We start from the raw sequence: 26,036 nt of genomic DNA, 5'->3' as shown, positions 1-26,036 counted from the left end.
CTTCTCCCTCTGCCTGTGTCTCTGCCTCTCTCTCTCTCTCTGTGTTTCTCATGAATAAATAAAGTATTTTTTAAAAAAAGACTGTAAATAGAGCAATATTCCAAAAACTTATCACAGAAACTTATTAAAGCCAGGGGCATAATTTGAGATCTCCTACAATGAACCTCATAGGATTACAACTACAAATATTTTTAGTCCAATATATGGGGCCATACTTGCCATTTGGTATGTTAAGCATTCAGAGCACTTGTCTTCAGGCAGTTAATATGAAAAATTAATTTTATTTATATAAACTTTACAATGAAGTCTAATTACATGAAATCACCCATCACCAAGAGAGAATAAAATGAATGCTGTCAATGGCAGAGCATCATTACTACATCTTCAAATGGCTTTATGCCAAATATGATGCATAAGCTGGTGGTTATACTGAGACCTATACTTGGGCTCATGTGTATATTTTTATGTATTCATATGGGAATATAAATATGTAACAATGCTATTATGATTTCTAAAATTTATCCCCAAAATAGAAGCTAATCCAAAGGAAAGATTCCACTTCAAATAAGATGCAGAGATGAATAAAGAGATACAAGAAACCCAAAGAAACTCATTCTTTTATGAATAAATTGTAACTCATACTTAATTTACCACACTTTATAAAGTCTATTATAGGGGTGCCTAGGTGGCTCAGTTGGTAAAGCGTCTGCCTTTGGTTCAGGTCATGATCCCAGGGTCCTGGAATCGAGCCCATGTCAGGTTCCCTGCTCAGCGGGGAGTCTGCTTCTCCCTCTCTCTCTGCTGCTCTCTCACAGTCTCCCTCAAATAAATAAATAAAATCTTTAAGAAAAAAAAAATATATATATAAACTCTACTGTAAGACTAGACAGTAGAGTCTAGTCTTTGCCCAAAAAACTCTCTTTGCCCAAAAAATAATAGTAATAATGACTGTTTGATTCAAACATCTACAGCCCTAACAAAAAAACACTGAGGTTGTAATATACTCTTGGACTTTAACTGGATGTTCCAGTGCAATATTACTCAAAAGAACAGTGTTATTTTGAGACTAGCTCACTATAACTGCAAAATATTTATGACAGATTACCTTATTTCTAAGGTATGAAAGATTGTGACTCATTTATTTGCCTTTTATGGAGCTTTTGCAGCATGGGGGTCAAAAGGTACTTCCAAGCTCAAAAGTCTCTAATTAGCAAAAAAAAAGTTACCTGTCTTTAAATTTCTTTGCCTTTGAGATGTACCATTTATTCTAAGCATTTTTAGAAGGTAAAGTGAGAGTGAGTCCCAAATTCTCCTGTAAATATTCATTCTGTTAAAAAGGACCAATTAAAAAAAAAAAAAAAAAAGATCCAAACCAATGTCCTAATGAATCATACCAAATTAATTTAGGGGTTAGAAGACATATTCCTTGAGATTTTTGCTAGATTAAAATAGCAAGATATTTTGCTAGATAGATTAAAATAGTACATAATAAATAAACATAAAGATAGACATGAAGTATGGCAAATTACTAACAATTACTGAACGCAAAAGAGTATGAGGCTCACCTATTTTTTAATTTTGTATGTTTACAGGTTTTCAAATTAAAGATTATAACGAAAAGCAGTATTTTACTGGTCACTTGAGAATTCATTAACAAACATGCACATAAAATCTTAAGTTGCAACTTGAGAAAAACATAAAATACACTAAAAAAAATTGGCCAAAATAGTAAACAGTAGTTATACTGGGAATATGAGAACTAGGTTTGATTCTTATATTCCACTTTTCATTACTTCCTCTCCCCTACTCCCAAAACACGTTGATTTTATGAAGGAAGGGCTATGTATTTACACACATAAATATGTAGCATTGTTAAAACTAAAATAGAGTGGTTTCAGACTTAAAACAGAAGTTCTTTAAAATAAATAAGAGTAAAGGATTTACCTGCTCTTCTCTTTTCTGCTTGCGTAACTGCAGTCCCTCTTCCTCCCTTCTTCTGCGCATCTCATCAGGATTCAGGGACTTATTTTTGTAACTTTTCAGGCGAAAGTTCTCTTTTCCTGGAGTAGTCATGATTTCTACAAAAATGAGAGAGAGGAAGAGAACAAATGAGCTTCGCTTATGGTAAAGAGCTCTGTTACGCTAATAGCCTAGCCTTACTACATAGAGACACCAGAAATAGCTACTTTTTAAAACACCTTTACTAAAGTGTACAAGTCAACAGCTTTATGTCTTTTCACAGCTACACACAAATCACCACCAGTCAATTTTTTAATATTTTCATCACCTCAAAAAGATTCTGTTTGGCTATCACTTCTAATCAAAACAATTCATATGAAGAGAATCATATGTGTGATGATTGGCTTCTTTACTTAGCATATTTTCTTTTTTTTTTTTTCCAAAGGAAAAAGGTTTAATATACAGATTGAAGATTCACATCATGATAAAGGATATAAAGTTGAATAACTTCTTGTAATAAAAGTTCAACTTTTGCATCTTTTCCTACTTATACTGTTATCTTTTTTTCCTGTGCTTTTCTATTGCTTTCACCCCACCTCTTCCTGTCTGTTTACAGGGATTCTCTCCCTCTCCCCAGTAGTTTGGAAAGCCTACTCCTACAGACGCTAACATGATTAACACTAATTTTAATATACCCTTTAACTTCACCAACATCTAAGTAGCATCTGTAAAGTTCCTTTCCCCTTCTCCCCAAAGTATACGGCTGTTCAGGACCCATCCTCCTGGTAGGATTGTGGCATTTTATTTTTGTTTTCCTTTTTGACTTTTGCTGTGAGAGGAAGGTAATATATATATATATATATATATATATATATGTACTGTGTGTACAGGTTTATTATACTCATCCTAGATGGCTAAAGTATATCCTCCAGTAATTCTTTCAAAGAGGGTGTGCAAGAAACAAACTTTGTGAACTCTTCAGTATCAAAAAATGTCTTCATACTTAGCATATTTTCAAAGTTCATCTATGTTGCAACATATATCAGTACTTTATTCCTTTTTATGGCTGAGTAATATCCCATCATATGGATATACCCCATTATATATCAACTCATCAAGTGATAGAGATTTGAGTTCTTTCTACTTTTTGGTTATTTTGAGTAATGTTTCCATAAACATCTGTAGGCAAGTTTTTATTCAGACATGTGTTTTCATTTTTCTTTGGAATATACCTAGAAATCAAATTGCTAGGTCACAGGGTAACACTCTTTAATTGAGGAAATGCCAAATTATTTTTCCAAAGTGCTACACTATTTTACATTCCCACCAGCAGTGTATGAGGGTTGACAATTTCTCCACTATCACAATTTTTGGTGTCTGCTGTTCTTTCACATACTTCTTTTCCAAATGTATATCCTCCATTAAAAAAAAAAAAAAATCTGAATGATTCTTTGCCCATTTTTAAATTCTTTACCGCTCTCACATGCTTAAAAAAAAAAAAAAAGTCCCTTATCAGATATACGGTTTTTAAATATTTTCCTTCACTCTATAGGTTTTTTTTTTTTTCCACTTTAAGATTTTTATTTATTTATTCTTGAGAGACACACACACAGAGAGGCAAAGACACAGACACAGAGAGAGACACAGAGAGGCAGGCTCCATACAGGGAGCCTAATGTGGGACTTGATCCCAGGACTCCAAGATCACACCCTGGGCCAAAGGCAGGCACTTAACCGCTGAGCCACCCAGGTGTCCCTTCTTTTCACTTTCTTAATGGTGTTTTTTGAAGCACAAAAGTTTGTATTCTTAATCCTAAATTTCCTTCCTTTATCCTAAATTAAAGTTTTAGCTCTTACATTTAGGTCATCCTCTTTGAGTTAATTATTATTTGTGGTATAAGGTAAGGGTCCAACTATATTATTTCACATATGGCTACCCATTTGTTCCAGGCACCGTTTGTTGAAAAGACTATTCTTTTTCCACTTTTCCACTGAATGGTCTTGACACCCTTGCTGAAAGACAAATTTTGTAGTTTCCAATGTTTTATATTTCTTTTGTTAAATTTATTCCTATTTTAATTTTTTGATTCTTTTGAATTTTTTCATTTCATTTTTGAATTGTTAGTCTATAAAAGTGTTCAGTTTTCCCCATTAGGTATGATGTTATCTTTCAATTTTTTCATAGGTGCCTTTATTCATGTTAAGGAAGTTCCCTTCTATTCCTTGTTTTTTTAGTGTTTTTATCATTTAAAGTGTGATGGATTTTATCAAAAAATTTTTCTGTATTTATTGTGAGAACAAATGTGGCTTTTGCTTTTTATTTCCTGATATATTAATTGGTTTGTGAATTTTACACTAATCTTGCATTTCTGGGATAAATGCCACTTGGTCATGGTGCAAAATTCTTTTTATATGCTGGTGAATTAGCTTTGCTAACAATTTGAGGATTTTTGTCTCCATCTTCATAAGACATAATGGTCTGTAGTTTTCTTGTGATGTCTTTGCTATCAGGATAATACTAATACTAGCTTCATAAAATAAATTGCAAAGTGTTCCCCCTCTCAATTTCTAGGAAGAGTTAGCATTAATTTTTCTTTAAGTGTTTGACAGAATTCAGCAGTGAAGCCATACAGGCCTGGGCTTTTCTTTGTGGGTAGCTTTACGATTAATTCAATCTATTCACTTGCTATAAGTCTATTCAATTTGTCTATGTAAGTTAATTTCAGTATCTTTCTAAAAATCTGTCCAATTTAGGGATACCTGGTGGCTCAGTTGGTTGGGCATCTGACACTTGATTTTGGCTCAGATCAAGATCTCGTGATCTTAGAATCTCATGAGATTGAATCCTGTTATCAGGCTCCACACTTACTGGGGAGTCTGCTAGAGATTCTCTCTCCCCTTCTCCCACTGCCCCTCCTTCCATCGCATGCGTGCGCTAAAATAAATCTTTTTAAATGTCCATTTTATCTAAGCTATTTAACTTACTGGCATACAGTTCACAGTATTCCTTTATCATCCTTTCCATTTTGTAATCCCAGTAGTAATGTTCTCTCTTTTATTTCTGATTCTAGTAATTTAAGTCCTCTTTTTTTTCTATGTCAATCTGGCTAAAGGTCTGCTAATTTTATTGATCTTTTCAAAGAACCAGTTTTTCATTGCTTTACTCTTTTCTATTGTTTTTCTATTTTCTAGTTCATTAATTTCTACTCTCATCTTCATTATTTCCCTCCTTCTGTTTTAACTTTACTTTGCTCTTTTTCTAGTGACTTAAGGTGGAAAGATAGTTCTTGATTTGAGATCTTTCTTCTTTTTAACAGCATTTATTACTAAAAGTTTCCCTATAAGCACTCTTTAACTATATCCCATAAGTTTTCTTAGGTGGTAACTTCATTTTCATTTAGCTCAAAGTATTTTCTGATGTCTCTTTTCATTTGTTTTTTGACCTACTGGTTATTCAGAAGTATGTTAATTTCCATATATTTGTGAGTTCCCCAACTTTCTGTCAGTGATTTCTAATTTCTTTCCACTGTGGTCAGAGGACAACCTTTGTACTATTTCAATCCTTTTAAGATTTGTTTTGTGGCCTAGCATATGGCTTATCCTTGAAAATGTCTCACATTCACTTGAGAAAAATATATATTCTATTGCTGCTGGGTGGTGGTTTGCTCTACAGATACCTATTAGCACTAGTTGGTTTATAGTGTGGTTTCTTTGTTGATCTTATGCCTGGTTGTTTTATATGCATTACTAAAAGTGGGATATTGCAGTCACCGAACCATTATTGCTAAATTGTCTATTTTTCTCTTCATTTCTGTCAGGTTTTGTTTCTTGTATTTTGGTGCTGTTATTAGATACATATATATTTATAATTTTTATCTTTCTAGTAGATGGACTCTTTCATCCCTCTATATTTCTAGTAACATTTTTTGTTTTAATATCTATTTTTTCTGATATTCGTGTAGCCACTCCTTTCTTTTGGTTGTTGTTTGCATAATAGATCTTTTTCCATCCTTATACTTTCAATGTATTTGTATCTTTAAACTTAAAGTAAACCTCTTATAGAGAGCATATAGTTGGGATACCCTGACAATCTCTGCCTTATTATATATATACTTTAATCAATTCATGTTTAATGTTATTATTGATATATTTGATTTGTACTTTTTTCATTTTCTATGTCTCATGTCTTTTTTTTATTCATTTATTATTCTTTGACTGCTATTTACTTTTTTGCATTAAGTGAGTATTTTCTAATGAAGCACTTAAATTTAATGACCTTTTCTCTGTATTTTTTTTTTTTTTTTAGTATTTCCCCCTAGTGGCTGCTCAAGGACTTACCATACATATTTTAACTACAGACTTAAGAACAGCTTCAGACTTCTACTAGCTTAACAACTTCCAGGAAGATATAGAAATGTTACGCTTTATTGCCTTTTCCTCCATTTGATGATATTGATTGTGATACATATTCTATTTAATATTACAAATCCACCAACGCACCATATTGTAATTATGACTTTACCACCTATAGTCACTATAGCTTTGCCTCCATCACCTCCTATGTGCTGACAGATATATTACAAATATGAATTTCTATACAGGCCCAAGAACACATTGTATACATATTATTTTACACAACTGCCTTTAAAAAAAAATAGATTGACTGATTTTAGAGAGAGCATGTGAGCACAAGTGGGAAGAGCAGAGGAAGAGAGAGAATGTGAAGTGGACTCCGCACTGAGCTCAAGTCCAATACAGGGCTCCATCTCATGACCCTGTGACTGTGACCTAAGCATAACCGAGAATCAGACGCCTAACCAACCGCACCACCCACACACCCCACAAACTGCTTTTTAAATCAGTTTTGACTAAAAAGGAAAAAGAAATATGTGGTTATATTCTTTTAAAATTACATAATTATCTTTACTGGTACTCTCTGTTCATATAGATTCAAGTGGGATCACTTGCTTTTAGCCTAAAGAACTTCCTTTGGCATTCTTGCAAGGTGGGTCTGCTAGTAATAAACTCTCTCAGTTCCTCTTTATCTGGGAAAATCTTCATTTCATTAACTTTTTTTTTAAAAAATTTTATTGATTTGAGAGAGAGAGTATGAGCAGTGGATGAGGGGCAGAGGAAGGGAGGGAGGGCACAAGGCAGACAGAGAGAGAGAGAAGCAGACTCCCTGAAGAGCAGGAAGCCCAAGGCAGGGCTTGATCCCAGAACCCGGAGATCATGACCTGAGCCAAAGGCAAATGCTTAACCAACTGGGCCATCCAGGCATCCCATTTCATTATCATTTTTAAAAATAGCTTTGCTGGATATATAGGATTTTTGGATGACTGTATTTGTCTTTGAGTACTTAGACTATATTATTACACTGCCTCTGGCCTCCACTGTTTCTCCTGAGAAATCAGCTATTATTCTTATCAGGATTCTCTTGTAAGTCAATTTCCTGAAGAAGAGATTATAACCTGCTTCTCCCCCTAACCATCCAACCAAATCTCTGACCTTAAATCTTAAATCTTCTCCCTTAAACCGGAGTACAGACAGCACACTTCTCTGAAAGATACACCCTATAGGAGCAGAGTATTTTGTTACGGGTGAGGTTTTCCAGCAGCCTGAGGTTTTCTCAGCTGGTCTATTCTGACATGGAATCACCACCTTATAAAACAGAAAAAAATAATCTATTCCCGTGTTCCCAGCAGCTCTGCACTCAGGTAGGGTCTCTGTTCCACAACTGGGGACTGGACACAATGCAGTTCTCTGAACCCAGAACCTAGCCTCAGCAGCAAGCAGCTGGGGGTAAGATGAGAAAACTGATGTCCTGCTCCTCCCAAAAACACCTTCCCTCCAATTGGAAGCTCTTCATTTAATATGACCTAGAAGCATTTCCAGACACTTTAAACAGTTGTTTTTCAAGTTTTCCCCAATTTTACTAGGGAATGGGTCTATAGCACTCTTTGTGCTGTCAGGCTGGAATTCACAAAACAGTGATTTTTAAGATGATTTTACCGCAAGCAAATGAGAATCATTTGATTTATAATGTGCCATGCTGTAACATCTACATTACCTAAATGTCTTAACAAACATTCAAGGCAAGAAATTACTATTCTCATTCTTTACAGTTAAGGATTCAGGATGCTAAACAAGAGGTTAAGTGACACTTAATACAACATACAGCAAGGATAGGAACCTAGGTTCCTGATTATAAACCTGATGTTCTACTGTTATTGACTGAACTGTGCTCCCCCTCTACCAACTATATACTGAAGCCCTAACTTCCATAATGACTATATTTGGATACGGGGCCTTTAAGGAGGTAATTAAGGTTAAATGAGGTCATAAGAGTGGGGTCCTAATCCAGTATGGACTAGTGTCCTTACAAGAAGAGGAAGAGACACAAGAGAGCTCTTTCTCCAACCCACCCCCTATGTACACAGTACACACAAAAAAAGATTACAGCGAGAAGATGGTCATCCCCATGTCAGGAAGAGAAGCCCTACCAGAAACCAACCCTGTTGGCACCTTGATCACGGATTTCTAGCCTCCAGAACTGGGATAAAATGAATTTCTGTTGTTTAAGACGCCCAATCTGTATTTTTTATGGTGGCCCAAGCAGACTAATATATACACCCAGTGGTATTTTGTCAGATTGAGCTTTATCAGACTGAAAGGCAGAGGCAATACAGATAAGAATCTGCAAATAATTCTAAAGGAACCATTTAACACTGCTGAGAAATGATCTAGAGAAAAAAGCTGCATTCCTGAAGCAAGTAGCATTTTGGTTCTGAAATATCACAATATAGCATAATAATAGGCAGTGCTAAAATGATGACCCAAGTTCAAGAATCAGAAGCTTTAGGTCAAAGAAAGGAGAAAGCCTGTAGGATACAGGACAAGACCTGGATAAAGATTAACAATACCAAAAACCAATTAGACTTCAGTAATTGGAAGCCTGTACTCAACATGGAGCTGGAAGGGCACACAATTAAGGAAAGGCAATGTTAGGAATACACATTTACAGGGAGAAAAAATAAATGATAAAAATGGAGTAAAAGGTAAAATGAATGACTGAGGAATGGGGTTGAAGAGTAAAAAGGAGACCTTTGTACACTTCTTGAAAGGCCTGTAAGTTTGAAATTAAAGCAAAAAAATTTAAATATGAAAAAGAATCTAAAAGGAAAAAATGTTCATACAAAACTGTTATCCACTTGCTTCTTTTTATTAAAGTAACATAAGCAGCAAGTCCGGAGAAGAGGCTGGCCTTAAAGCTCTGTTTTCAAATTTACTTCCTAGCACCATGATATAGAAATACGAAAGTTCTGGGAGTCTTGGTTTCCTCAATTGCACAATGGGCATATTACCTTATAAGGTGAAGAGAAGTAAGATGAAAGCATACTCCCTCTGTCTAACCCATATATAGCTCACACCTGATATTTGTGTAATGAAGAAATGGCTATAAATAGCTCTAAAGGTTCAAAAAAAGATCTCTTCTGACTAAAGTGATGAGGTATAACTTTATAGAGAAGATGGTGTTTCAGCTATGTTGTGAAGAATAGAATTTCAGCAGTTAAGAGAGAAATACCCACAAGAGTACAAATTAAAGGACAAACATTAGAAAATACAACTGATGAAGAATAGCAGTTAAATCCTATCTGATTAGAGCAACTGCTCTTCAAAAGATAGACATGAGAAATGCCAGTGCCTGTTTTCTTTCTTTTTTGTTAAATTGTGGTATCTGAGAACTCAAATGACTCCATCTCTCAAACTAGTAATTTCTATCATCCATATAGTACACTTGTGCCTTTGAAATAGTCTTCCCTTTTAAATAATAAAAAGGCTCACATTAAAAAAACAAAAAAAAAAAAAACAAAAACAAAAAAAATAAAAAATAAAAAATAAAAAAATAAAAAAAATAACAAATAAAATAAAATTTAAAAACCCAAACAATATGGATGGGTATAAACAGATCAATGAAAATGTACCTTCTCCTAAAGGTAACCACCATCAAGTTCTCTGCATATCCTTTCAAAAATTGTTTATACAAGTATACATATACCCTTTTGGTTTTTATAGTATACTGATGGGAAATTATACACACAATTCTGTATGTTTGCTTCAATTCTGGACAATCTTCCATATAATGCCTATAGAGTTAAGTTATTTTTAATATAGTAATTTTTATACCATAAAGACCAGACTCTAAACATCACTGACAATTAAGCTTGTCTCCAATTTTCTATCACAAACAATGCTGTAACCAATATTCTCCTTCACGTATTTGCACATATTCTGCAATTATATCCAATCATGAATAAACAGTGGAACCTAAAGGTCTAAAGTATGTGCACTTAAAATTTTGATAGTCAAAACACCCTCTAAAATACTGCACCAAAGTACACCAGTGAATATGCATGCATCAGTTCCCCACCACTATTACTGTTAACACAAGATTGATTCAAACTTTTCCATACTTACAATATTCTATGTGAAAAAAATGTTTTTCATGAAAACTATTTTCGTAACACTAAGATGTTACATGTGCTTTTTCACTTTCAAAGTTTTTCAGAAGTTTCATGATGTGATGACATCATTACTATGATGCCTAAGAGAATGTGTGCTATTTATTTCTGAGTGTTAGTTTTTTAATTTCTAATACAGTAAATAACAGATATAAAACAACAACATAAAAAGTTCCTTGGGGTCCTCAATAAGTTAAGAGTGTAAAGAAGTTCCCAGGCCAAAAAATTTAAGAACACTTAAACCAATCTTTTTTGTCTTAAGAAAAAAATAGTCATTGGATATTCAGATAACATTCTAATCATAGATTAAGGAAACTCAACATTTTTACAATACTGTCTTCCTGGTCAAGAATTAAATATATATTTCCATTTATCTTTTTTGTTGCAATCACAGATGTGAAATTTTCTTCCATCATATTCTAACTGGCTACTGTCTATATGTGAAAAAATTACTCATTACTATACATATATTAATTTTTTAAGCCAGCCAAAGAATTAAGTCTTTCAGCTGACACTCCAGATATTTAACATCTCTAAAAAATTCTAACTTTTGCCTCCTCCATTCTAATGCTTGTATTAAATTTCACTTCTTGTTTTAAAATATTGGACTAGTACTTCCAGGACAAAGTTGCAATGTTAAGCAACTAAGGTTATAGCAGGCATTTTTATCTCATTTCTGGTCTTGATCCAGGTCTAGTGTTTTGTTACTAAACATGATACTGGGGTATTTTTTTTAAGCCAGGTTTACTGAGGTATTATTTATAATTTACACACACAGTAAACTTAGCATTTAAGTAAACACCATTACAAATAGAGAACATTTTTTTTTAACCAAGAAAAGTTCTTTGAGGTCTTTTCTAGTAAATCCACTCTGTCCCCAAACTTCAGGCACTCAATGATTTATTTTCTGTCCCTACAGTTTTGCATTTTCCAGAATGTAAAATAAATGGAACTATCCAGTATGTAACCTGCTTCTTTCAGTCAGTATTAACTAATCTGAGATTCATCAATGTTGTTTCATCCATCAGTAATTCATATTCCTTCTAATGCTGAACTGTATCCCACATTTTTTCTGTTCACCAGATGACAGACATTGGAGTTGTTTGCAGTTTTTGGTGAGGACGAATAGGCCACTATATAAACATTCACATATGGATTTTTAAGATTTTATTTATTTATTCATGAGAGACACACAGAGAGAGGCAGAGACACAGGCAGAGGGAGAAGCAGGCTCCATGCAGGGAGCCCGACGTGGGACTCCATCCCGGGTCTTCAGGATTAGGCCCTGGGCTGAAGGTGGCGCTAAACCACTGAGCCACCGAGCTGCCCCATATATGGGTTTTGTATGAACAAGTATTTTCATTCTTCTTGGGCAAAAACCTAGGATGACACTGTTGGGTCATATGGTAAGAATATGTTTAACTATATAAGATCGTCAAACAGTTTTTCAAAGTGGCTGTACCATCATGCAGTCCTACCAGCAATCTACGAGCTCCAGTTGTGTTGCAGTACTGTTTTGAGATACTTTAAAAAAAATAACATCTAAGTACCAGCTATTCATATCTATTTTACTAGTTTTTAAAACCCGAAATATGTGGATTTTATCAAATGACTTTTTGGCAGTTATTAAAATGGTCCACTTTATCTACTTTAATATGGCGAGATATTAATAGATTTCTTAATATTGAATGATTCTTGGAATAAACAGTCATTGTGCTTCATCCTTTTAAACTCTATATTAACATTTTCTTTAAAATTTCTACACACGTTAATATTTTCTTAAAAATTTCTACACCACTAAATCAAAATCACAATGATAGATTACCTAACACCTGCCATAATAGCTAGTACCAGGAAGACAAGAAACAAGTGTTGTCTTGAGAAGATGTGAGGAAAAAGGAACCCTTATGCGCTGTTGGTGAAAATGCAAACTGGTGCAGCCACTGTAGAAAACAGTTTAGAGGTTCCTCAAAAAATTAAAAGAATCACCAAATAATCCAGTAATTCCACTACTGGGTATTTACCCAAAGGAAATGGAAACACTCATTCTAAAAAATACATGCACCCCTATTTTTATTGCAGCACTGTTTATAATAGCCAAGATATGGAAGGAACCTAAGTGTCCATTGATAGATGAATAGATAAAGAAGACGTGGTGTATATACATACAATGGAATATTACTCTGCCAACAAAAAAGAGAGGGAGACCTTGCCACTTACAACAACATGAATGGACCTAGAGGATATTATACTAAGTGAAAAAACTCACAGAAAGACAGTATGATTTCACTTATATGTGGAATCTAAAAAACAAACAAAACATAAAGCAAAACCAACCCATAAAGAACAAACTGGTGGTTAGCCAGAGGGGAAGGGGAGTGGAGAAATGGGCAAAAGAGGTGAAGGGGAGTGGGAGATACGACCTTCCAATTATGAAATGACTAAGTCACAGGGATGAAAGGTACAGCAACTTCTCAGGAATACAATCAACAGTATTTTAACAATGTTGTAAGGTGACAATATAGTAGCTACACTTGTGATAAGCATTGTACAGGTATAGTTATAGAATCACTAAGCTGTATACCTGAAACTAATGCAATATTGCGTCAGCTATACTTCAAATAAAAAAAAAACATAAAAATTTTTTTCCAGTATCCATAAATGAGATTGATTAGTTAATATAATACCCTCCCTCCCCACCTTTTGTGGGGGACAAGGATTTTATATCTGTTACATTGAGAACTTTTTGAAAAAACAGGTGGGTATGATTCCAATTATAGGAATCATAATTGGAATCAAAACCATGTAAACAGTTAAAAGATCAGTGGTTGTTGCCAGGGGTTTGTAGGATGGGAGGGATAAAGACAACAGCAGAAAAGATTTTTAGGGCATTTAGAAACTACTCTGTAGGATACTGTAATGGTGCATACCTGTCACCACACATGTATCAAAACACATATATGTATAACATGAAGAATGAATGTAAACTTAATGAAAACTATGGACTCTGGAATGCTAATGATATATCAGTATGGCATTATAACATTATAACAAATGTACCAATCTGATGCAAATGTTAATGGTGGGGAAGGTAGTGGGAACTCTACTTTCCATTCAATTCTGTTATGTATCTAAAATTGTTCTAAAAAATAAAGTCTATATTTAAAGATCTTAAATATTCATTCATTCATATTGATAACTGAGATTGGTTGGTTCCCCCTCTCTGTGAGTTAAATATCTGCCACAAGGGAGAGCTTTTTGAAAAACAGACACCTCAACTATCCTTCCAAAGAATTTGATTAATAAGTCTGAAGCATATACTAGGTCTCTGGTATTGTTTTTTTTTCTTCTTTCAAAGATTCCCAAATAAATTCTGATATGCATCTGCAATTGAAAAACACTATAGTAGAACAAAAGCTTTACTGGAAAATAATGCAAAATACAGCTGAAATGTAGGCTTAAGTTGGACTGAAAGAACCTTGATAACAAAGAAGTGAAACAAAATCTACAGAGGGATTATAAGAGGAATAGCAAAGTAATAGCATGAAAAATTCTGCTTATCTCAATAAAATATTTTTAGGATATTATCGCATAGACAATTAATTAAAAAACCTAGGTTACTGTCAACTTTTCAAAGTACCCTCTCAGGAACCAGAAGCCTTTAAAGTTAAAGCCATTATGCCTAATTTTCCATGTTTTCTAAGGAAAAAAAGCCAGGAAAGCAATAAAATTTGAAACCAGATGGAAAATCGGTGGTACAACAGAAAAGCATTCCACTCTTCCAAAATGAAATCTTCCACTTTCTCCTTCATGTCCATTTAATTATCAAATTTTCCTTGTTATTCTCTCCAAAGTGTTTGATTTTATCTGCTCCTGTCTATCCTCACTCCTACCAGTCTAGTCCACGTCCTTATAATCCTATACCCACATAAATACAAGAACTCTAACCCACCACCCTTCCTTAACATCAAGCTTTCTGCTTTTCAATTCATCCTTCACATAGCTCTCAGATTTATCTCCACACCTTTTTCACTGTATTACTTCAGTGCTTAAGGACCTAGAATGAATCATTAGCACATCTTAAATCAGATTTGAACTTCTTTGTTCTACAAGATCCCTTGGTCTTGATTGATTCAATACTCTTCATTCTATACCAATCTATACCCAACACACTGAATGTAGATCTTTTTATATTTTATTATATTCAAGATGGTAAGTATTTAGTGTGTGGAATCAATCCACTTAGTCAGTAAATCCCAAACACACACTAAAAGTTCTGAGTATTTAACATTCAAAATATTCTTTGTGAAACACTATAAAACATTCATATAGTTCACTTAACCATATAAATTAAGTATAACTTTATTAGAAAATATGTATGGTATGTACTTAATATCAAAAAACCAAAACCATGAGAAAGTATGACTACAAAATAAGTTATGGATTTATAAATTTAAGCATAAATAAATTTAAATATGAAAGACAGTTCATTATAAATATTAATTATTCATGTTACCAACTTCTAACCAAGTGATAGGCCCTTTTAAAAGTTTTTAATAAAAATTAGAGAAGTAAAATTGAAAATACCCTAACTCAGGGGACACCTGGGTGGCTCAGTGGTTGAGCATCTGCCTTTGGCTCAGGTTGGGATCGCAAGGTATTGGATGGAGTCCTGCATCAGGCTCCCCATATGGAGCCTGCTTCTCCTTCTACCTACGTCTCTGCCTCTCATGAATAAGTAGTTAAATCTAAAAAGAAGGAAGAGAAGAGAAGAGAAGAGAAGAGAAGAGAAGAGAAGAGAAGAGAAGAGAAGAGAAGAGAAGAGAAAAAGAAAAAGAAAAAGAAAAAGAAGAAAAAAAAGGAAAAAGAAAAAGAAAATACCTATTCAGGGTACCTGGTGGCACAGTCGGTTAAGTGTCCAACTCTTGATTTCAGCTCAGGTCATGATTTTGTGGTCCTGGATGGATGGTGCCCCCTGGTCAGGCTCCCTGCTGAGCAGAGTCTGCTGTCTCTCTCTCTCTCTGCCCCTCCCCCTGCTTGTGTGCTCTCTTTTCATTTTTTTAAAAAATGAAGATATCCTACTCATTTTTTTCCTATAAAATAATTCAAATAGTTCCTTTATTTTAGTGACAACATTCTAGTGGGGTCAAAGTCTGAAAAATACTGCCCTAAATCTCTCCTACGAGAAGTCAATACTGCAAACGTGATTTGTTGTGCTCATCTCTAGTTATATATTACAGCTCTAACCCCATAAATCTAATAGAAATCCTTACTTTCTTTCATGTCCCAGCTTCAAACTTTCTTCCATTGAGAAGTTGACTATAACCTTTGACCCTGAATTCTGACCTCAGCTTCTAGTATCTACAGGGTCACAGCTTGTAATGTTCCCCAAAGACCTTCACAATAGCTAAACATTTAAAGGAAAATATTTACTAAAGATTTAGAAACCCGTACCTCAAGATTCAGTAATTCCACTTCCGGAATATACCCAAAGGAAATAAAATTAGTATGTATAAGACTGTTCACTGCAGTGTGATTGTTACAGTGAAAATTTGTAAACCTAAAAACTCCAAAATGAGGGCTTAAGTTATGGAAATTATAATATACTGAGAAATGAGAAACAATACTAACATATGAAAAATCTGGATGTTGGGAACAAAAACTCAACTTATATTATTCTCTATACCTTTAGAAATATTTCATAACTTAAAGTGGTATACAAAAATTTTAAGAACAAAGTATTATTCTTCTGTATCTTCCAAATTTTCTATAATAAGAATATACTATTTATATAATAAGTCTTTCAAAAGTAGAGCTGAAAGCATATATAGACACAGAAAGCTTCCCAGCCTATCTAAAATACTGAAAACTGCATTTCTTTACTTTCAGCTAGAATTTTATCAACTCAATGTTCTATTTCATCAAGGATCTGATTAAAAACTTTAGATTTTTATGAAAAACTGCCTCTCCTTCCTTCTATGTAGCTGGATTTTTAAAATTTATTTTTAACTCTAATTTTTCTTTAAAGATGTATGTATTTATTTATTTATTTATTTATTTATTTATTTATTTATGAGAGAGAACCTGAATGGTTCAGTCCATTAAGAGTCTGCCTTCTGTTCAGTCATGATCACAGGACCTGGAATCTGTCTGTGTTGGGCTCCCTGCTCAGCGGTGAGTCTGCTTTTCCTTCTCCCTCCATTCATGTTCTCTCTCTCTCTCAAATAAAAATCTTTTACAAGAGAGAGAGCACTGTGCGGGTGCAACAGCACAGGCGCATGCACGAGGGGGCGGGGGGTGGGTTGGAAGAGAGAGAGGTAAAAACTCCCTGTTGAGCGCAGAGCCCAAAGCAGGGCTCAAACATATGACCCTGAAAGATGAGAACCTGAGCCAAAATCAAGAGTCCCATCCTCCACCACCTGAGCCACCCAGGGGCCCCTTGAATTTTTTTGTTGTTGTTGTTAAATCTTTCCCAAAAATGGTGTAAAGAGTTCCTTCATATTAAAAAAGAAAAACTGGAAACTTGCCTTAATCCAATTCATATTCATTACTGAAATTAATAAGTTCTGTAATGTATCTATCACATGTACACTTATGAAGGTTTTCACATTTCAAATTAAGAAACTGCACATACAAGATGTACCTTTCTTCCCAAAACAGATTAACAACTCAAAGCTCAGAACTTTTAATTTTTTTAGGATTTTATTTTTAAGTAATCCCTATACCAAAATGGGGCTTGAACCCACAACCCCAAAATCAAAAGTCAAACATTCCACCAACCAAGCTGGTCAGGACCCCTCAGAAATTTTAATTTTTATCTTCAATACTAAGCATAGCACTGAGCATACAGTAGTCCCTCAAATGAACAGACCAGAAAGTAGTTTATGAACTAATGTAATATAGTGTGTCAACTATACTCAAATTTAAAAGAGTATATAAAGAAATAAAATGGTAATTTTGATAGATAAATCAACACTAAAATTATAACCTTTTTTCTTTTAAAGGAATGAACCACAGGAAAAAGAAGAGAATCACATATGATATGTCAAAACCTTGTTAGAAGCTGTAAAACAGATGGTCAAACGACGTTAAACTAGCAAAGTGGATAACTCTAAAACCTGCAAAGAAGGTGATTCACACTGCCCACAAGCAGGAGGCTTCACAGGCATCTCTGAAGGTTGAGGGGAAAAAACTACAAGGTTAGCTGAAAGTCTACAAAACAGTCATCACAGCCAGACTTCCCCCCCCCCCCCCCACTGTTCAGAGCCAAGCAACCATCCCTCCTCCAACCCTATAGTTGTAGAGAGGCTTATTCTGAAAAAACCAAACCAGAGACTCCAAAATGGAGGTCTCCAATACAAGTGAGGATAGGAATGTATGCCACACAGAAAACAGGATTACATGAACACAATGAACAGTGAGAACCCCAGCCCCTTTTCTAAGATAGGTTCTCAAAATATAGCAGCCAAGTGTACATACCCTCCCCACAAGAGACTGGAGGCTCTTTCTCAAGGAAACTGACCAGCCCAAGAGAAAAGACCTAAGACCTATGAGTGTCCCCTCTTCCCATAAATGGTCACACCTTTAACAAGCCACACCTATAGACTTTTCAATTCAGTTTTTGGCACTTCACTCTTAAATATGAATGGACAGCCATATAAGGTTATAGCTGGGGAAAGCCACTATAGAGAAAAGACAGCAAAAAGAAACAAAAAAAAAAGGAACTTAGAAGAAACAGAGCGGGGGGGAGGGGGGGTTAGGAAACAAAAAAAACTATCATTAACATCTTCAGAAGGATTATAGTGTCTGAAAAACATAAATAAAGATACTATACCATAAAATGAGCTCTAAGAAACTTAAAATGTGAAAGAAATTAAAAACTCAAAAGGTTAGAAGAATACCACTGAGGAAATTTCTTAGGAAGCAGAACAAAAAAGCCTAAGTGATGGAAAATGAGTGGGAAAAGGAAAGAAAATTAAAAGAACAACCTATGAATTCCAATACCCAAATAATACAAATTGCAACAGAGAACAAAAAAGTTGATGAGGAAGAGATTATCAAGCAAGGCATCAAACATAAAGTACCCATTCAATGAAAGACACTACGGACAAAATTAAGAGAAAGACAACAGGCTTAGAAAAGATATTTTCCAAACCTAAAATCAACATTCAAATTTAACCTCCACAAGGAACTTCTGCAAACCAAAAAGACAGCAACCCAAAGAAAAGAAAAACTAAGGGCAAAACAATCTTCAAAAGGGAAAACCTGAATGGATCCAAGAGATGCTCAAACTCATTGTAATCAGAGAGTGTAAACTGAAACAATGAGATACCACTTTATACCCATCAGATTGGCAAAATATTAGAAAGCTGAATAAAACCAAGTACCGACAAAGATATGGGCAAACAAGAATCCTTCTGTAGTTCTAGTAGGCACACAAACTAGTTCTCTGATTCTATGCCCAGGAGTCCCACTCCTAGGTATATATCCCAGAGAATTTCTCACACAAGTCCATAATAAGGTACAAGTAAGAGTATATTTACCACAGTGTATTTGTGATGCCATAAAGGCAACTCAGCTGGGAAAGAAAAAAAAATGTGGTAGACAGATGTGTATTATGGGATTATACACAACTATATGTGCACACAACAAAACAGAAATGTCTCCAAAACAATCTAAAAAAAAAAAAAAGCAAGAAACAGATAAGCATCTATAATAAACTAAATACATACACACCACTATTCACAATGATTCAATGTTTCATATATAATCAAGAAATACATCAATTACAATGCAATGGATACCTGCTAAAAATGGGGAAATAGGGCTCAGAAATGAAAGGAAAATTTAAAGAACCCTGTATAGTCTGATGATAGTGCATCAAGAACTGAGAAGCATAGTTAAATTCAAAACTCTTTTAACCTAAGGTCCAAAATATAATTTTAGAAAATTTTTCCAAGAACTAAAGAATGTACGTTTCCAGCTTGTAAGCATCCATGGAATGCCATTAAAAGCAAAACAAAATAAAACACACACCAAACCCTAGATAGGTATATTATCATGAAATTTCGGGGGTTAAAAATAATAACTGAAAAGTTTCTAGAGACAGGGGGAAAGATGGGAGGGTCACAAAGAAGAATCAGAATGGTTTTGGACATCAACAGCAACAATGGAATGTAAGAAAACAAGCTACGACTTCCACACTTTTTAAGCCTACGATTTTATACCCAGCCAAATTATTGATAAAATGTTAAAACAGAATAGAGATTTATTTCAATCATGCACAATCTCAAAAAGTTTTTACTTCCCAGGTATCCTTGCTCAGGAGGCTAAGAAAATATGGGAAACAGGAGACCCAACAAAGGAGAGAGGCAAAGAGAATTTAAAGAGTGACATAGAAGTTCCAGAATAAAGGTACCAAGTAGGTCTAGAAAGTAACCAGTCCAGATTGCATTAAAAGGACAGGGAGTTCCAGAACAGCTATCTCAGGAAATGAAGGGAGGCGGGGAGAGAGGTATTATTAAATCCTGGGGAAAAAAACAAAGTGGTTAACATAAGAAATGACATCATAATATACTACATGGTTCAGCTCTGAATATTAACACAGTTATAATACTTTACACTCTGAATACTGACTTAATAAAGAACTATGTCAGTTATACTGGGAGGATGCGAGAGGCAGTGTGTATTCATGGAGGAAAGTCAATAGATAATGCCTGAAATTGCTATATCAGGAAAAAGCAATGGAAGCAAATTATTAATGTAAGAGTAAACAGCTTTAAAAAATAGAGTGTAAGGGCACTTGGGTGGCTCAATCAGTTAAGCATCCAACTCTTGATCTCAGCTCAGGTCTTGATCTCAGAGTCACAAGTTCAAGCCCTGCATACGACTCCACACTGGGCGTTAAGCCTACTAAAAAAAAAAAAAAAAAAAAAAAAGGTAGCCTCTAAAAATGCAAGGCTAGGACAGAGACAACTGTTTTTTATATATAGCATTCTAATTTAAAAATTGTATTTTTTAATGGCTTATAAAGCAAGGAACTTAGTCTTTCTTCAGCTTTTAGTAAATTAGATCTTCACAGTTATTTCATGATGCTAAAAGAACATCTAGTTTGTTCTGCTTAGGAGACTGAACTGCAAACCAAGACAAAATCAAGCTTCAATGGTTGATGTGAACATAGTACAAACAGCCCTGTACGAATTCCAGCTCTATCACCTATCATGTGAAGTAGGGCGAGTTACCTAACCACTCTGTACATGTAACCACCTCTTCAAAGTGGTTTTGCAAGGATACTTAAGTAAAAACACTTAATGTAGTGCCTGATCCATCAATAGACGTTAGTCCCTCCTGCCTTTCTGTTCCCTAGCTACAAGCCCCCACTCTGGCCCCAAGCTGCCTTGCTGGTCAGAATACAGAGACTCATGGACAACTCAGCACATATCCCTCCTCATGCTGGAAAATCAATCACGATGAGTAAGCAGACTTATCTTTGTATATGAAGGGCAGCATTATTCTTGTTATGTGAAGAAGATTATCCCCATTATCCACGTTCTGGATTATTGCCTGCTTTCAAGAACTGTCCTAATTAATCTACTACACTAGGTCAGAAACATTTTATCACTTCAATCTGTGTTTTGTGGGCTTGTTAACATCTTAAACACACACACACTCTCACACACACACACACACACACACACACACGCCAGAACTGCATGTTCTATCAGCCTTCATTCCTGCTCTTTCAATTCAGGGCCTCAAAATTTTCTAATGCAGGCCCTATCTGGCCCCCCGTTGGCCTGGGGCCACCTCCTGCTTACTGCAGCAAGAACAGAACGAAATCAGCCCCAATCAGCTAATTGAATTGTTTACCATTTCCAACATTTTCTTCCATTATTATGGCTGAATTCACAATACCTGCAGAGTATGGTGATCTTAAAACAAAGACTTTGGGTAAAAGGGAATTGCCTTTATCACTAGGTCAGTCACTTTTACTTGTATGGTCCAAAGTCTTAATTGATTTTATACAAAGTATTCATATGTACTTCTAAAAACAATCTGACAGACTTAAAAACACAAACATCATAAACCAAGATAACCACTAATTTAGCAAACATAGGCTAAAACAATGGCGCTAAAAAGATAGAATCCCTAATCTCAAATATAAGGGAAAAAGGTAGAAACGAAATTGAGAGCAACAGAAAACAAAGAAAATAGTCCCGGAAACAAATGAGAGAAATTCCAAGAGTATATAACATAGCTGAGGCTAAGGAAAATCACAAATATTGGACACAGCTCTGAACCTCCGGACAGCCAAAGTGTAAAGAGCAACAGGATGGCTTACAAAACACAAACGACCTAATGAAAGCCCTCATTTGTTTTTTTGTTTTGTTTTGTTTTTTTTAAAGGTCTATCAATTTGTCTTAAAAAGAATTTGCCTCTAAAGTATTCATAAGGACCAGTAAATTAGAGTCTAGGATGGCCATGAAAATTCTCAAAAAAAAAAAAATTCTCTCCGTGTTCCAATCCTAGACAAAAATCAAAGCCTATAACATTAAACCACAGGTCTGTGAAGAGGGCCTAAAGTAACAAAATGCGAGTATACTGACTTCAGGTGAGGGGTTTACTTGTCATATAGTTTATTCTAGGTTTTTACAGGATGTATGTTCTGTTTCTCTACTGGACTGTAAACTTCTCAAGGCTCAGGTCTGGATTCCATTTGAATTCCCTTTGCTATTTACTAGAGTACATTACAGTTTCTGCTCAATTACAACGACTGATAAAATGCCATGCAACTCGTGTTTGTATTCCTTATTTTAGTCTTCCCCTCCTCACTGTCGATTCCATGACACAGTCAAGCGTGTTCAGTCTACATCTGCATCCCTGGTCTCAGAGCGCACACTCAGTAAGTGTTCACTCAATGAACATTAAATTTAACAAAAAACAGCGGATCCCCGGGTGGCTCGGCGGTTTGGTGCCTGCCTTCGGACTGGGGCGTGATCCTGGGGTCCCAGGATCGAGTCCCGCATCGGGCTTCCTGCATGGAGCCTGCTTCTTCATCTGCCTGTGTTTCTGCCCCTCTCTCCGTCTCATAAATAAATAAATAAATAAGTAAATAAATAAATAAATAAATAAAATCTTTTTTAAAAATTTTAACAAAAAACACAACGAAGAAGTATGAAGGAGAGGAGAAATATTTTTTTTTTCTTGGAGAAATAATTCTTAAGATGGCAGTGCTCTTGAATTCTTAGGTTCCATCCAGTAAGAGCTGGATGACTTTAGGTTAAGTTCTTAACTTCTCTGGCCTTCAAAGTTTCATGTGTAGAATCGAAAAAAAAAAAAAAAAATCAACACCTACTTCAGAGTTACTGTGGGGACTGCACGCTTTACTACACCAGAGGTATTCGGCGCAATACCTGGAAAAGAGATCAAATGTTCATCGCTTTCTCCCAAGTCCTCCGTCTCACAATCAGGTAGACACGGTGCCCCCCCCCCCCCCCAAAGAATGCAGGATTTCGGTACAAATACAATAGACTTCATGATCCCTTCCCTTTGACAAGGTGCAAAATCCCATCTCCTCACGGGGGGGGGGGGGGGGAGGCCTTCTGATCCATATCAAAAATATGACATAACACCCAGCACGAGTTAATGGTCAAGAATGAGCCTTGAAGCGACGAGAGAGGAGGGAGGGGGAGGGGGACGGGGACGGGAATCACTTACTCATCTAGCGCTGAGACCCGGGGATTTAGAAGGAACGGCTTTTTGAAGGGGAGGGAGAGGTAAAAAAAGAAAAAGATTGAGAAAGTTACAACTATTATTGATTCGCATGGTTTAGAAAATGGGACTTCAAAACGGCTCACGCTGTGAATCTAAACCTTAAAAAAAAAAAATGCTCTGATTTGCCCCCCCCTCGCGCCCCCCCGCCCCCCCCCCCGGAAAGTGGCACCTGAAACGCTTTGCCTTCGAGCTACAACGTCGCCCCGAGGCGACCTCCCCCCGACTCCGGCCACCCTCGGCCCCCTCAGCGGACACCTCGCGGCCCCCCGCCCCCCCGCCACGCGCTCGCCGCCGGCCAAGTTGTCAGGCCTCTCCTCACCACACGCCCGGCGGCCGCCTCAGGCCCCGGCGCCCCCACATCCGTGGGCCGCAGCCGTCCGCCCCCGCCGCCGCCCCGCGGCCTCCCGACGCCCCGCGCGCCTCGGGCTGCGACCCGCGAGTCGCCGACACGCTCCCTCCCGACGCCGCTCACAGGATCTCCACCCGCGGCGCTCGCCTCCTCTCCGCCCGCTGCCTCCCCGGCGCCCCGCAGTCCCCGCCGCCGCCGCCGCCCCGCCCCGACCGGCGTTCCCGATGGCGATCACACCAGCGCTCCCCACCCCCACCCCCGCTCCGCCGGCCGCGCCGCCGTCACACCAGCCGGGCCGTGACGTGACGCACGGACGCGCCGCGAGCCCCCGGGCCCAGGAACCCGAGCTGCGCCCGGCCGGCGCCCGCCCTCGCCCCCGCCCCCGCCCTCGCCCTCGCCCTCGCCCTCGCCCCGGGGCCTGTCCGGGTCCCGCCGCGGGCTGCCGGAGCCGCCGGCGAGAGGGGGAGGGGCCGGAGCCGCGGGCCCCGCACTCACCAGGCTCGAGGCAACCGACGCTGGCGTGAGCCGCTGGCTCGCTCGCCGCCCGCCGTACCGCTCCCGCGCGCACGCTCCCGCAGCCGGCCAGCGCCGGGGCTCACCAGGCCTCGCTCTCCGCCGCCGCGCACCCAGCAGCGAGACCCAGCTCAGCGGGCGTTCGCAGTGCGCCTGCGCGCGGGGGCCGGCCCGCACGCCTGCGCGCTTCCTGCGGGCGGCCCTGCTGCAGAGGCTGCCGGGAGATGTAGTTTTCCAGCGCCTTCCCTGCACCGCCCTCGCGGTTAGCAGGAACCTAAAGAGTAAGCAGTCCGGGATGGGCGAGGTCCCGCTGGGGAGGAGGAGATTCGCGGTAAACGGGCAGAGAGGTCGGAGGATCGCGGGGGAGTGACCGTGGGACCGTGCTTGGGTTGAATTGCAAAGTCATGTCTGCAAATCTGTCTTCGCGGCTCTTCCTAGGTGGATCGAACCATGCCTCCCTCACCTGTTTATAACTAGCCTCTAACGTGGTGGCTTGGACCTAATACACGTTTATTAAATGAATGATGGAACAAAAGATGAATGGATAAAGAAGATGTGGTATATGAAAATATCAGTGAGGGTGACAAAACATGAGAGACCCCTAACTCTGGGAAGTGAACGAGGGGTGGTGGAAGGGGAGGTGGGTGGGGGGTTGGGGTGACTGGGTGATGGGCACTGAGGGGGGCACTTGGCGGGATGAGCACTGGATGTTATGCTACGTGTTGGCAAATTGAACTCCAATAAAAAAAATTTTTTTAAAATGATGGAATGAGTGAAGGCCAAGGGAGTATTGCAAAAGTGTTAAAAGTGGGGGCCTCGTGTCTAAGGCGTTCCCAGGCAGCACGTGTGAAGAAGACTCTGGGTATTCCTTTTTCTTTTTCTTTTTTTTTTTTTCTTTCTTCTTTCTTTTTGTTCCTGTTGTTTGTTTTTTTGTTTCTCTCACTTCCCTTTTGCCTGATAATGTATGAGAAGTATCAAAAATAATTAAGAAATTAAATGAAACATAAATAGTTGCTTTGCTCCCACATGCTCGCAAAGGAAAGTTAGGGCAAATAATTGTTACTGTTAAATTGGATGGAATTCTTTTTGAACAGTGCCTTCAAAAGATGAAGGACAAGTCAAGCAGAGGTCACAGTAGAGAAAGTCTCACATGTGACATGGCTTATCAAATTGATTTAAAATACTGGCAGAGAAGCAACGTGAAAGACATCTGGTAGCTTAATTCATTTATAAGCATGGGAGGGAGGACCACACTCCCTGAATCCTAGACTATGCAATGTTCATTTGTCCTGGATCTCTTCCTACGGCATCAGTACTCTCCATTGCTCCATTGGTGAATGGTGTGTTTTCGTTTTTTCTGTTTTGTTTTGTTTTGTTTCGTTTTAGGATGAGTTGGGTTTGAGCAAGGGGAATGGGGAGAAGGAAGGTATTCTAAGGGGGAGTCTAGGGGCAAGTATACCTGACCACAACTAAACTGAGAAGAGATCACTTTATTCCAATCAGGAGTTAAGATTGTTCAGAGCTGGACTTCAGTCTTTGTGAAAACTAGTTTCTTTGCAGTTCACCCTTACTCCTAGCTAGGGCCTTTCTTCCTTAGCCCAGCCTCTCTCCCTGGGCCCAGCTTCCTCACCCCCATGAGACAGCTAAAAACTCTACTCAGTTTTTCGGCCACTGCTTTCAGAATTAGCAATCGCCTCGGGTGGAAAAGTGATGGCAAATGTCAGTCTCACCTCTTATGGCTTTCTTTTCTTCCAGATCTTAGACCCACAAATTCTCACTGCCTTGGTGGCTCCTCCATGCCTTCATGTTTTTATATTTTGTCCAGTTATTCTCAGTGGTGGGAGGATTTGTTCGACAACAGTAGGCCATTGCTGAAGCATAATCCTTATATATGTGTTATTTTTACAAAAATGTTATCAT

General features: G+C 37.5%; 1 protein-coding gene across 5 annotated transcripts in view; it reads right to left on the bottom strand.

Moving 5' to 3' along the window:
- KPNA1 (karyopherin subunit alpha 1) overlaps positions 1-24,266 on the bottom strand; it is a 70,387-nt gene extending 46,121 nt beyond the window's left edge. The window contains exons 1-3 of one of the 5 annotated variants that reach the window (XM_072812250.1): positions 24,099-24,239; positions 22,836-22,893; positions 1,945-2,078 (exon numbers count right to left, since the gene is read on the bottom strand). In XM_072812250.1, the coding sequence (XP_072668351.1) occupies positions 1,945-2,073 (129 nt within the window). In that variant the 5' untranslated portion in view covers positions 2,074-2,078; positions 22,836-22,893; positions 24,099-24,239. Of the gene's footprint in view, positions 1-1,944; positions 2,079-22,835; positions 22,894-23,197; positions 23,221-23,726; positions 23,793-24,098 lie in introns of those variants that run through there. The other 4 variants (XM_072812251.1, XM_072812249.1, XM_072812248.1 and 1 more) reach the window with 4 other exon arrangements.
- Positions 24,267-26,036: the final 1,770 nt, after the last annotated feature.

This window comes from Canis lupus, chromosome 35 (genome assembly GCF_048164855.1).
Source record: "Canis lupus baileyi chromosome 35, mCanLup2.hap1, whole genome shotgun sequence".
Taxonomy (NCBI): domain Eukaryota; kingdom Metazoa; phylum Chordata; class Mammalia; order Carnivora; family Canidae; genus Canis; species Canis lupus.
This window is presented reverse-complemented; position numbering and strand designations above follow the sequence as displayed.